This window comes from Bison bison, unplaced genomic scaffold, assembly GCF_000754665.1.
Source record: "Bison bison bison isolate TAMUID 2011002044 unplaced genomic scaffold, Bison_UMD1.0 scf7180017864492, whole genome shotgun sequence".
NCBI lineage: Eukaryota > Metazoa > Chordata > Mammalia > Artiodactyla > Bovidae > Bison > Bison bison.
The window spans coordinates 8,379,372-8,392,374 of NW_011495051.1; the positions used below are offsets into that span (position 1 = coordinate 8,379,372).

Sequence of the window (13,003 nt, forward strand, 5' to 3'; positions counted from 1 at the left end):
GAAGGTGGAAGAGAGGTGGGGACCATTTTCCCTACCATCAGTGGTAGTTGATAGGTGGGCTACCATCTGTTTCTGTAGCAGGCATAATTCTGTGTTTCATTATTGACCCATCAGCTTCCCAAGGGATATTGACAGCAATGTCCTGAGATTTTGTGCATTGCAAGATCTCCAGTGGCATGACCTTGAGTCCCAGCAAACACCTTTCCAACTTCATTTCCAAAGCTCAGCTAATGAATTTCAAAGCACTAAACTTCCATCATTAAGTCACTCCTCTCCTCATTGGAGTATCTAGAGTGGTTTCAGTTTTCTGTTCTAAGCCCTGGTAGGGCAATGGCAACCCACTCCAGTACTCTTGTCTGGAAACTCCCATGGACAGAGGAGCCTGGTAGGCTGCAGCCCATGGGGTCGTGAAGAGTCGGACACGACTGAGTGACTTCACTTTCACTTTTCACTTTCATGCATTGGAGAAGGAAATGGCAACCCACTCCAGTGTTCTTGCCTGGAGAACCCCAGGGACGGGGGAGCCTGGTAGGCTGCCGTCTATGGGGTCGCACAGAGTCGGACACGACTGAAGCAACTTAGCAGCAGCAGCAGCAGCAGCAGCAGGGAGCCAAGAGGGCCACATCCAGCTTTAGTACTAACCTGCTTTCCTCTTGGTCTCCAACCTCTTCAAGGAGCGGCGGCGGCGATGGCTGGGAGAGGGGCTTGGTGGGCAGTGCCAGTCTGGGAGTCAGAGGGAAGAATGAGAGGATAAGTCAAGATTGTTATCCACATTCTTGATACTTACTGGGTGCTTACTGCCTACCCAGTGCTTCATATGCATCACCTCATTTTATCTCATAGCCTCTTCACATTCAAGTTTTGACACTTAAAAGCTGTGCAGTCTTCAGCAAGTCACTTAACCTCTCTGGGTTTCAATTTCTTCAGCTGCGTAAAATGGAATAATCATAGTTCTATCTGTGAGATCATGCATATAAAAGTACTTAGTGCAGGCTCCAGCTTGCAGTAAATAAAAATCATTATTGTTTTCACGGTTTATAGCTGAAAGAAGATATGCCTAGTTGTCTCCATATATCCATTCTCCCCTGTGGCTTGTGGCATTTAAGCCTCCATCTTTAATGTATCACTCAGAAATGAATACTACATTTCCCAGCCTCCCTTGCATCTAGATGGGCTGTGTGACTGAATTTTGGCCAATAAGATGAGAGAGAAGTGTCTTCTTCTCAAGTCCCTTTGTCCTGGTGCCTGGCAGGAGGTCCTAATAAGCCTCCATCTTGGGATACAACAGAGCAATAAGCTTGAAGGAGCCTGAGTCCCAGAATAATCTCTGGCCTGTTATTGAGCAAGAAATAAACGTCTCCCTTGTTTAAGACAATGTTAATTTGTATCTCTGATACACATGGCTAAAATTGCATCTTAATTAGCACACAGTGAGTTACTTCTATACATATACATATTACTATGTATATTTTATGGTCAGATAAATTGAGAATCAGAGAGGAAATATGACTGACCTATGGTAAGTGGCAGCATCCTAGATTTTAGCTCATCTGTTTCACACCAAAGTCCATGTGCCTAACCACTGGATAGCACTTTCCCTTCCTCTACCCTCCTCCTGTCCCCAATCTGTACCTGTGCTCGCCAAAGTGTCCATCCCTGTGCTCATCTTCATGTCCAATCCAGCATCCTTGAACACGGCAAGTCTGTCTTTCCCACTGCCTGCTGTGCAGCCAATGTCATGTTCCTCTACCGTATCCCAGATCTGAGGGTCAAGAGAGGACCCTGGATTTGGAGCTTGTATTACCCCTCCAGGGAAGGTGCAATGGTACACTGTAATTGCTGGTTCAAATAATAATTTTCATACCATCATCGATTTATTGAGCTCTTACCACCTGCCAACTTCTATGCCATCCACAGGCTCCTTGAATCTTTGCAATCACCAATATTACCCATTTAATAGGTGAAGAAACTGAGGCTCCAGCTAGAATCTCCAAGAAATCTTTTGGCTCAAAGCCCACATGCTTTTACCTTCTTCTGTGTGAACTTGTGCTTGCTGTTCAAGATATGGACAGCCTTGTCCACAGCTACTAGCCCCACTGTGGCTTCTGCATCACCTGTAACCTTCAATGCCACCAAGCTGCTTGGTTGTATAGGCTGGACGTATGCTTCATTCTGCAAGCCAATCTTCAACTAAGCAAGGAAAAAGAGAGATGTGAGGAAAAGAGGCTCATAGGTCACCAAGGGGTTTCCTGAAGTCCACTTTCAAGTCCATGCTCCCTGCAGCTCTGATGGTGCATCTGGGAACTCCACCAGGCCAGTCTCAACTCTGCACACTTACTTGCATCTTCTTCACCTCTGAGGTTGAGCTTTTAATGCCACATCACTTCCTCTTCCTCTCCCTTGCCCCCAGGCTGAGAGCCCTTAAATTTGTACAGACTGTCTCCCAAGAATTATGATGGTGGTGTACAACTATAAGGAGTTAGGCTCACCTTCTCCTGGCATTTGTCATTCACATCAATCAAAATGGAATCAGCCACCAGTTCAGGGTCCTGTCCTGTCCCCTTGGGCAGTAAATAAAAGGCCAGAATGCGGAAGGAGGGCAGCATCTTGGAAGTCACATCAATAATGGTGGATGCGAAGACACTCCCATGATTTTTTAATTCTTTGGCATGCACAATCTGACCCTTACTCAAGACCTTGGAGACAAGGGAGACTAAGGATGAGAAGGACAGGACCAGCCCTTCCCCAAGGCCATCCCAGCCCAAAAAGGAGGCCCATAGTCCCTTTGCTTCAGCCCACCCTTAGGTCTGAGTCCATCCCACATGGTTCCCACCAACTCAGCTTGCCAGGGTTGTACCACAGAAAGAATTCCTCAGTGCAAGTCCAGCCCCTCACCAGGATGGTGAAGCGAGTGATCTTGTTACTGACAGAAGAATCTCGATTTGTGTTGAGGTTCAGTTGGAGGTTGCTGCCAACTTCTGTGCTCAATGCCTTCACATCAATGTGCAGGAAGTTTCCTGACTCATCTTGAGTTGAGTAAGGCCGAGCTGTCATACTGGCTGAAGCCTGCTCCTCTGGCTGGATTGGTGCCTCAGTTTTCACCTCGGGAGAGTGATGGACAAGTAAACCCCTCAATAACTCTTCCAGCTTACAAAATCCCAGCCCCACTATCCCTTCCCTGTAAGTTTGGTACCTGGATAGTGAGCTCCTTCAGATTTGCTTCTGTGTTGATGACCAGAGTAGCCTCACCACGTGGTGTGGTGTGTACTTTCACATTTGTGCAGCTGACGAGGACTTTGGAAGCTGGGGACCCATCAGGATTTGAGACGAAGACCTGGGGTGGAATCTGGTGTGAGATCAAGGACAGGCCTGAGGGTGGCCTTAGGTAAGGGGTGGGAACTGTGAAGGCAGCCTGGATAAGACTGCTTTGTACAGCTGTACAAGTTGTGCACTGAACGACACCAGTGCTGAACCCACCACTCATTTAGTGCCAATGAATGGCGCCCCTTAGAGTTTTGCAGAGTAAAGCCAGATGTGGCAGCCCTGGGGTTTGTGTGCCAGGTGGGTAGGGGTGGGGGGGATTGAGGGCGAAAAGCATAGGAGGAGACATGCAGGGCTTGGGGAAAGCTTGGAGTAGGATTGTCACCAGCTTTTATAATGCCCACCAGACATCTCAAAATCATCCCAGAAGAATGTATACAAAAATAGCACACTTTCTGTGCAAATGCAGTCTCAAGATAAATGTCTAAGCACCACCTTCTAGCCTGACTGTGGTCTGTAACCATCCCCCCTCCATCTTTGGAGAAATTCTGGAGCCATCTCTGTGCTTTGGGGGGATTTGAGTTACGACTTGAGGGAACCCTGGGATAGGTCTGGAGACATGATGCACTCAATTCTTAGACAAATGAATTTCTGGGAGGCAGGTGAATCCAGTGTGGGATTTTGTCTCCTGGGAAGGTCTGTTTCAGGGAAGAGGGGCCCTGAGTCCCTGAGTGGAGTAAACCCAGACTCTGACCCTAAAGCTGAATGGCATCCCCGGCTTGAAATACTGGGGTGTCTTGATGAACTTGATGTTGTATGGGCTCCGAACAATCTTCACCCCAGAGATCTCGGTCTGGACCATCTCACCCCCTGGAGAGACACGGGGACCATGAAATCTGCAGCAGATGTTAAGTTTCTTGGGGAAGAAGCAGGGCTGCTGGTACGGAAGGCACCACTTGGTGAAGGCAAGATAAGATGGTAACACAATTTCGACTCCTCCCAGTCCTTCTGGTATTTCCCAATTTCTCTGCTAAGGAGCTGGCCTGAGGTCACATAGGTGGAGTGCCTGGGTTGGAAAAGGACACAGGGTTGTGAGCTTAGCCAGGGGGCCCAGGTGAGGATGGCACCTGAGGAGAAGACAGTGACGTTGACAAAGATTGAGGCCCCAATGAAGTCCTCTTCTGAGCCTTGGAAGGCAGCCATCAGTGTGTCCTTCTGGAGGGAGATGTGGCCATGGCCTTGAGAGATCTGCTCTCAGAGTAGGAGAGAGGAGAGGAGATGGTTTCTTGGGAAGTAGGGGATAGTCAAAGGAAGGGAGGTGGGAGAAGGGGAAAGAGGGGAGAGGAGGTGGGGGAGGACAGATAGCAGAGGGGTAAGTCTCAATCACCTCCACCCTCTGCAGGGAGCTTTGGATGGGGATCCGACGGGAGTCCTGCTTCACCCCGAAGATGGCCAGAGCATGTCCATCCACTGGCTTGTTGAATATATACCTGGAGGATAGATATCCATCTCACTAGCTCTGAAGCACCCTCACAACCTCATGAGTCTGCAGACACGACCTCATGTGTTTGCCCGCAGACACGACCTCATGTGTCTGCAGACACAGCCTGTAGGACCTCATGGAGCTGGAGGAAAGGCTGTAACACTTGGGAAGGGCAGAGGGGGCCCCTGGTGACTAAGATGATTCCATTACTGACCAACACAAGCCTGGGAGATGACAAAAGAACCCCATGAAGTCTTGTTGGGTTGCAGATGTGGCCTATGCAACCTCCCAGGATGGTAGAGGTAGGCTGCACAGCCATATGGAGCCACAGGGAAGTCTGAACAACCCTGGGGTGGCAAAGGCAGCCTGTGAAGCCTCATCAGGCAGTCTACGAGACCTGTGTAGGATGATAGAGTTGAAGAAGTGGTCTATATAATGTCAAGAAGTGACAGACATGGCCACTACAACCCTAGGCAGACAACATGGCCTGTACAGCCTTATAGAGCTGTGGAGATGGTCTGTAAAATTCCAAAAGGCAGCGAATGTAGCATTTGCAGCTTCGTTGAGCTCCAGAAATGACCTGGACAATCTCAGGAGATAGCAAAGGTGCCTATGAGACCTCATGGATCTTCAGAGACGGTCCGAACCGTGAGATATGGTGTAACTCCGTTATGAAGACAAGGTGGCTTGTGCAACCCTGGAGACCTAGGGGGTGATGTGCACAACCTCACAGGACAAGAATGTCTCATGGGTGGCAGAGTGTCTCTCTTATACCCTAAGAGCTACAGAAGGGCTCATTTCTCTGCCCATTCAGCTTCTTGGCCTCCCTGGTCCTCTGGCCAGGCTAGGGGTAAAGGGACTCACCGGGCCTGGATATTCACACCCAGAACCTCATCCCTGAGGTAGAAGAAAGTCTTGTTGGGTGTCAGCTGGACCTCAAAAGATGGGAGCACTGGGTGGAGTAAAGAGAGTTACTTACCCTCAGCGTTTCACTGTGCCTGCTCCACTCCCATCCCTTCCCCGCCCCACTTGCTCCTTCCTCAATGCTTCTCGCAGCCCTGATGGGCTGGACACATGGTCCTGTTCACCAGCCCCCAGCTCAGGCCCTGGCACATGGAACATGCACCATGAGACCTTCTTTGCATTTCCAGCTCCACTCCTTGTGGAGACCCACCTTGTCCTCCCCGGCACACCCTTCTCACCGTACTCCTTCACTTCAAAGCCTGTCTTGAACTTCTGCTTGGGAGCCGTTTGGTAACTGGCTTCAATGGTCCAGGTCCCAATACTGAAGCACAAAGAGTTAGGAGAGTTGGAGCCTGAGAAGGAAGACCTGCCCCCACTCCATCTCTAGAGCTCCTGGCAGGGTACCTGATACGCTCTGGGAGGGTGAAGGAATCTATGTAGACACCATTATCCGGCAGGAGATCCTTGCTGATCACAGCAATCCCCTCCGGGTTCTGCAGGAATGGAGAGCGGGAGGTTCACGCCCCAGCCTTCCAGCACGTGATAGAACCTGGGGTCCACCCTCCCCTCAGGAGAGGTCACCTTGATGTCCAGAGTGAAAGTCCTGGACACAGGATCCATCCTGTGGTTCACGGTGTACACCCGGTATTGAACTAGAGAAGGAGGGAAGATTCTGAGCGTGGGCTAGGGTTTGGAGAGGGGGTGGGTATCGTCATAAGGATCTTGGGCAGTGAGGGAGGGGGGCCTTGGACAGAAGGACACCTTGGGAAGTGGAACATGGGGCCCAGGGGGGCTGCACCTGATTGCTCGGGAGTGTAGATGGTCTTGTCCGTCTGGATGAAGATGTATCCAGCATGGGGAGCCACCAACACCAGCTTATTCATGGATGAGGAAACTGAGGTGGGTGCCCAGTTTGCCTCGATGATGACATACTGCATCCCGGGTTTTGGGGGGTAGACCAGGTCCTCGGGAATCTGGGGAGAGATGCCCACACTCCTCAGGGTCTGCTGGGGTCTCCATCCTTGCGGGCAAAGCCCTGGACCAGGTGTTGGAGAAGCAAATGAATGGGAGCTCTCTGGTTCTGCCGTTGGGGGCAAGGTTCCAGCGTGCAACGCCCAGGTTGCTGCCGAGCTAGTGCATCCGGCGCGGATGCAATCCCGTTTAGACTGTTTCCCAAGTCACCAGCAGAGGGCGCCTTTTATTCTTTCAAATCTCAAGCTATGATTTATTTTATTTTAAACTTTTTATTTTGTGTTGGGGTATAGCCGATTACGGAGAAGGCAATGGCACCCCACTCCAGTACTCTTGCCTGGAAAATCCCATGGATGGAGGAGCCTGGTGGGCTGCAGTCTATGGGGTCGCTAAGAGTCGGACACGACTGAGCGACTTCACTTTCACTTTTCACTTTCATGCATTGGAGAAGGAAATGGCAACCCACTCCAGTGTTCTTGCCTGGAGAATCCCAGGGACGGGGGAGCCTGGTGGGCTGCCGTCTCTGGGGTCGCACAGAATCGGACACGACTGACGCGACTTAGCAGCAGCAGCAGCAGCAGCAGCATAGCCGATTAACAATGTTGTGATAGTTTCAAGTGAACGGTGAAGGGACTCAGCCATGCATATACATGTATGCATTCTCCCTCAAACTCTCCTCCCATAAACTCCCCTCCCATGCAGGCTGCCATATAACATTGAACAGAGCTCCCAGGTCCTTGTTGGTTACCCGTTTTAAACCCAGCAGTGTGTACATGTCCATCCCAAACTCCCTAAATATCCCTCCCCCACACCCTTCCCCCATGGCAAGAATAAGTTCGTTCCTCAATACTGTGAGTCTCTTTCTGTTTTGTAAGTTGATTGGTATCATTTCTTTTTAGATTTGCACAGAGGTGTCATGTGGGCTAATCAAGGCCTTTCTTGGAGCCCAGACTTAGGGGACTTTGAATTTCTAAATGGATAGAGCATGCCAACCGGTATATATAGAATGGATAAACCACAAGGTCCTACTGTAGAGCACAGGGAACTCTATTTAAAATCCTGTGATAAACCATAATAGAATAGAATATGAAAAAGAACGTACAAAAGTGGAAGTCACTCAGTTGTGTCTCTTTGTGGCCCCATGAACTGTAGCCTGCCAGCCTCTTCTGTCCATGGAATTCTTCAGGCAGAATACTGGAGTGGGTAGCCATTCCCTTCTCCAGGGGATCTTCCCAGCCCAGGGATCAAATCCAGGTCTCCTGCCTTGCAGGTGGATTCTTTACCATCTGAGCCACCAGGAAAACCCAAGAATACTGGAGTGGATAGCCTATCCCTTCTCCAGTGGATCTTTCCGACCCAGGAATCAAACCGGGGTCTCCTGCATTGCAGGCTGATTCTTTACCAACTGAGCTGAGGCCTAATAAGAAAGATTTTAAAGTCTTTTTCTGCTTCCCAAGCCACCATGCTGCATTTCCCTTCCAGGTCTTTGCTCAGACTGTTCACCCTGAAACAAAGCCATCTTCTCCTTCCCACCTTTAACCTTTCACTTGATTACTCTGAGATTTTCTGGAAAAAAAAAAAAAAAGAAAGTGTTAGTCGCTCAGTTGTGTGTGACTCTTTGCCACCCTATGGACTATAGCCTGCCAGGCTCCTTGATGCATGGAATTCTCCAGGCAAGAATACTGGAGTGGGTAGCCATTCCCTTCTCCAGGGGATCTTCCTGGCCCAGGGGTTGAATCCCAGTCTCCTGCACTGCTGGTGGATACTTTATACCATTGAGCCACCAGGGAAGCCTATTGCTGTACAGCAGTAATTAACACAACGTTGTAAATGAACTATACTTCAATAAGTTAAACAAAAAATAGGACATAAGAGGAGCAGTAAGTATATCCAGCCCACTCATCTTGGCCTGTCACCCACCGTCACTGATGCTTGGTCCATAAAGTGGTTTTCCTTTGAGAGAACGAGCTCTCTCCTGGCCACCCGAGTATTCTTCATGGGGAAATCCCACACGCTGAGATTCACCTCAAGGGGATGGCTGAGGGGCTCACTGGAGTCAGAATGAGCCTCCACATGGATGGTCTCTGGGCTGCCGATCCGCAGGACCCGGGGGGTCACCAGGATGTACCTGCCAGTGAACATATACGGGGGGACAGGAGGATTCAAGTGGGGGAAGCAATGGACTGGGGTCAAATGCAAGGAATCATGCCAGCGGCCGGGTCCCCTCAGTTCTGACTCACAGCGGCTCAGCCTGGGCGATGGGGATCCCCAGGAGGAGAAGCAGCAACCCCAGGCCCCAGGGCACGTCCATGGCGGTGGGTGGAAGATGCTTGTCCTCTTGTCCACCTCAGCGCTGGTCTGTTTGCCTTGGCTTGTCCTGGTTGAGTTAATATCTAAACGAACAAGGGGAGGAACTTCCCATAAATCCAGTGAAAGATGAGGGGCTGCTCTGCCCTTCTCAACCAGTGCTCTGCAGGGTCCGGGGTCAGGGAAAGTTGCACTGAGACTACTCCAGCCCCACCCCCACCTTGGGGGCCAGAGCGTAGGGAGAGCTGTCTTTCCCATCAGCCACTGGGTCTCATCCTGAAGCCCTCTGCTCCCACAGCAGGAAGGAGGTCACTTCCCAGGCCAGGTGACCGCTAGGCGCAGCACACACTCGGGACATAGTTGGGATTGGGTGGTAGGGGTAGGAGGAGACAGGATGTTCCCACCTCTGCCCTTGTGAAATTGGCAAGAATTTCTGGGGTAGCTGCTCTAACAAGGGCAATGCAGGCATTATGTTTTTATTTCCCAATCACAGGTGTGATCAGCTGTATGAGGCATTTAGCCATCTGGCCCTGGGACCCACTGTAGTGGAAGCTTCTGGAAAATGCACAGGTCAAATCCTCTTACTGGGCTTCTGAGCGACTGAGTGACTTTCACTCAGCATGAACCTCATGGCTTTTCTCCTTCCTTGCAGGAGACGATTGTGTGTGTTAGTCGCTCAGTCGTGTCCAACTCTGTGTGACCCCCATGGACTGTAGCCCACCAGTGTCCTCTGTCCATGGGATTCTCCAGGCAAGAATACTGGAGTGGGTTGCCATTCCCTTCTCCAGGGGATCTTCCTGATCCAAGGATTAAACCCGGGTCTCATGCACTGCAGGCAGATTCTTTACCATCTGAGCCATCGGGGAAGCAGGAGACAGTTACACTTGGTAAATCGCCCACTGTCCATTATTCCAAAATCACACCAGTCTCTCTGGGTTCTTTTTCCAGATGGCAAATTATACGCTATTATAGTTAAAGTGAAAGTGTTGGTCACTCAGTTGTGTCCGACTCTTTGTGACCCCGTGGACTGTAGCCCACCAGGTTCTGCTGTCCATGAAATTCTTCAGGCAAGAATACTGGAGTGGGTTGCCATTAAACCATGGAGGAAAACACATCCTGATTGAAGCATTCCTGGAAGAAGCCTTCCTCTGACCTGAAATCATTCTCACTGGCTGTCTAATATGCTCTATTTGGACTTCCCTGGTGGAAGAGTAGATAAGTAAGAATTGCCTGCAAATACAGGGGACACAGGTTCAAACCCTGGTCCTGGAAGATTCCCCATGCCACGGAGCAACTAAGCCTGCGTGCCACGACTACTGAGCCCAGAATCCTCAAGTACTGAAGCCCGAGCACCCTGGAGCCTGTGCTCTGCAACAAGACATCACTGCAATGAGAAGCCCATGCACCACACCTGAAGAGTAGCCCCCACACACTTCAACTAGAGAAAGCCCGCCTGCAGCAGTGAAGACCCAATGCAACCAAAGATGAATAGATCGATGTATAAATAAATAAAAATAGGTCTCCTTCTTCGATGAGGTCAACACTGCTAGCTTGGGGAGTCTTGCCTAGGAGGGACCCAGACCTCCCTAAACAATGATAATATACATTTATGCTACAAAGATTCACCAAATATTTACTACAAGCTTGGCCCTACTTAGCATGCTGGGGACACAGCAGTGACCATAATAGACAAAGTCTCTGCTTTCATGGACTGGATACTTTTCTGAGAACTTATTTTCTCCTTAGATTTCATAGCTTCCCATGACCTTGGTTCCCTGTGTATCAACTCTGTGGATTCTACCTTTGTAGAGAGCTGGGAAACTGAGTGTGTCAGACACAAAGAAGATAGTCATTTATTCCTCAGGCACTTCTTGTGCACCTACTACGTGCCAGATGTACACTCGCGGAAGTCTCAGAGTCATGCTGAAGTAAGAATTACCACCCATTGTGTGGATGAGGAAACTGAGGCCCAGAGATGGTGGGCAACTTCCCCCCACATCAGGCACGTGAGCCCTGCGGGTTGGGTAATGCCCTTACCAAAATCTATGGTAAACAGTCTCTTATGAAACAAAGAACCAACAGAATGGAATTACAGCCTGGATCGGGGATGCAGGTGAGACCTAATTTAGAAGATTCTAGAACACTGGTGTCCATTTGGGGCGGCATGTTCTACCGCTGTCCCAGGATCTCAGGGAACCTCCGTTGGTCTTGTTCAGCTCTCCCTTGGCTGGAGTGAGCTCTCCCACTTCACATCTTCATCCCTACACCAGGTGCTCACATCTCCCCCACCCATCCCAGGGGCCCCCACATGTCCAGAATGGAGGATACCCAATGGTGAGTGGCTGCTGAGACTTATATAATCTCATCTTTCTCTCCAGTCTGGGCTCCTTCCTCCATGCCAATGCCTCTGTCTCCTGAGTGGGAATCTTTGCTAGGTAGGTGCCTCCAAGCCTCTCTGCAGCACACTCAGGCCTGCAGCAGTCTCTTGAGTTTCTATCAGTATTTTGATTTGGAAGTGGGTCCAGGAAAGAAAAACTGCCCTAGGGTGCCAGTGAGCAGCAGAGGAGGCAGGAAGCACTTAGACTACTCGGGTGGGGATCCTTTGAGATATAGCCTTGCCACCCAATGAACTAATGGATGGGGGTAAGAATGGGTGCTGACTGAATGAGTGATAACAGGAGTTCATATCTCATCCACCTGACCCCTCCATCCCACCCCAATCCAGGTACCCCAAAAGAAAAATGATAAGTGTTTGCTCACTAATTGAAATAAATTTGAGCACCTACTGCATGCCCAGCCTTGCTGTAGGTGCTGGGGACATAGCAGTGAACAGAATGGAAACCACCACTCTCCTGGAGTGGATATTTACCATAGCCACATTCACCTGGACTCTCTGAATCCTCTCAGCAATCTAAAGATCCATCATTGGCCCATTTTGCAGGGGAAAAAAACTCAAAGTGAAGTCTCCTGCCCCAAACTGTACAGCTAGGAAACTTAAGCATAGAGAGGTTAAGTGACTCACTCAGGGTCACACAGAAAGTTAACAGATGGAACTGAGCCTTGGAATCTGGACTTAAGAGGGAGCCCAAATTAGCAGATGCAAACAACTATATATATATATATCAAAAAAATGGATAAACAATGAGGTCCTGTTGTATAGCATAGGGAACTACCGTCAGTATACTGTAATAAATCATAATGGAGAGGACTTCCCTGTTGGTCTATTGGTAAGACTTTGCTTTCCAATTCAGGGGGTTTGGGTTCCATCCCTGGTCGAGGAGAAGGGAAAGGCTCACCCACTCCAGTATTCTGGCCAGGAGAATTCCATGGACTGTATAGTCCATGGAGTGGCACAGAGTTGGACACGACAAAGTGACTTTAATTTTCTTTCACTTTCCTGGTCAAGGAGATCTCACATGCCTGGGGGCCAAAATTCAACAAAATAGAAAGCACTATTGTAACATATTCAATAAAGACTTAGAAATAATGAAAAAGAATATGAGAAAGAATATACTTATATATATATATGAAAGTGAAAGAGGTAGTCTCTCAGTGGGTGCCGGACTCTTGGCGACTCCATGGACTGTAGCCCGCCAGGCTCCTCTGTCCATGAGATTCTCCAGGCAAGAATACTGGATGGGGTTGTCATTTCCTCCCCAAGGGGATCTTCCCGACCCAGGGATAGAACCCCGGTCTCCAGCATTACAGGCAGCTTCTCTACCATTTGAGCCACCAGAGAAGCCTATGGCTCAGTCACCTTGCTATACACCAGAAACTAACATAACACTGTAAATCAGCTCTCCTTCGATTAAAAAACGAAACAAAGAGGGAGCCCAAGAAGGGTAGGAACTGGGGAGAGCAGCCATGGGTTCCACCCAAGTCTTCGGCAGCCACCAGTGATCAAGTCCAACCTCTTGGACTTGGCCACGAGAGGGCGCCAGCGAACCTCCGGCCAGACGCTGAGCAGCGCTCGGCCTCCTCCCGCAGGAATGTCAGTGGCGGAGGGGGGGGGCTTTT

General features: G+C 49.8%; 1 protein-coding gene across 2 annotated transcripts in view; it reads right to left on the reverse strand.

Annotated features, from left to right (window-relative positions):
* LOC104979844 (complement C3-like) overlaps positions 1-9,289 on the reverse strand; it is a 30,635-nt gene extending 21,346 nt beyond the window's left edge. Inside the window, exons 1-17 of one of the 2 annotated variants that reach the window (XM_010828390.1) lie at positions 9,207-9,289; positions 8,920-9,072; positions 8,600-8,807; positions 6,507-6,681; positions 6,290-6,360; positions 6,113-6,201; positions 5,947-6,029; positions 5,609-5,696; positions 4,649-4,751; positions 4,389-4,509; positions 4,016-4,131; positions 3,194-3,334; positions 2,896-3,102; positions 2,490-2,696; positions 2,029-2,190; positions 1,633-1,762; positions 643-723 (exon numbers count right to left, since the gene is read on the reverse strand). In XM_010828390.1, coding sequence (XP_010826692.1) covers positions 643-723; positions 1,633-1,762; positions 2,029-2,190; positions 2,490-2,696; positions 2,896-3,102; positions 3,194-3,334; positions 4,016-4,131; positions 4,389-4,509; positions 4,649-4,751; positions 5,609-5,696; positions 5,947-6,029; positions 6,113-6,201; positions 6,290-6,360; positions 6,507-6,681; positions 8,600-8,807; positions 8,920-8,990 — 2,053 coding nt within the window. In that variant the 5' untranslated portion in view covers positions 8,991-9,072; positions 9,207-9,289. Of the gene's footprint in view, positions 1-642; positions 724-1,632; positions 1,763-2,028; positions 2,191-2,489; positions 2,697-2,895; positions 3,103-3,193; positions 3,335-4,015; positions 4,132-4,388; positions 4,510-4,648; positions 4,752-5,608; positions 5,697-5,946; positions 6,030-6,112; positions 6,202-6,289; positions 6,361-6,506; positions 6,682-8,599; positions 8,808-8,919 lie in introns of both variants that reach the window. The other variant, XM_010828389.1, reaches the window with a different exon arrangement.
* Positions 9,290-13,003: the final 3,714 nt, after the last annotated feature.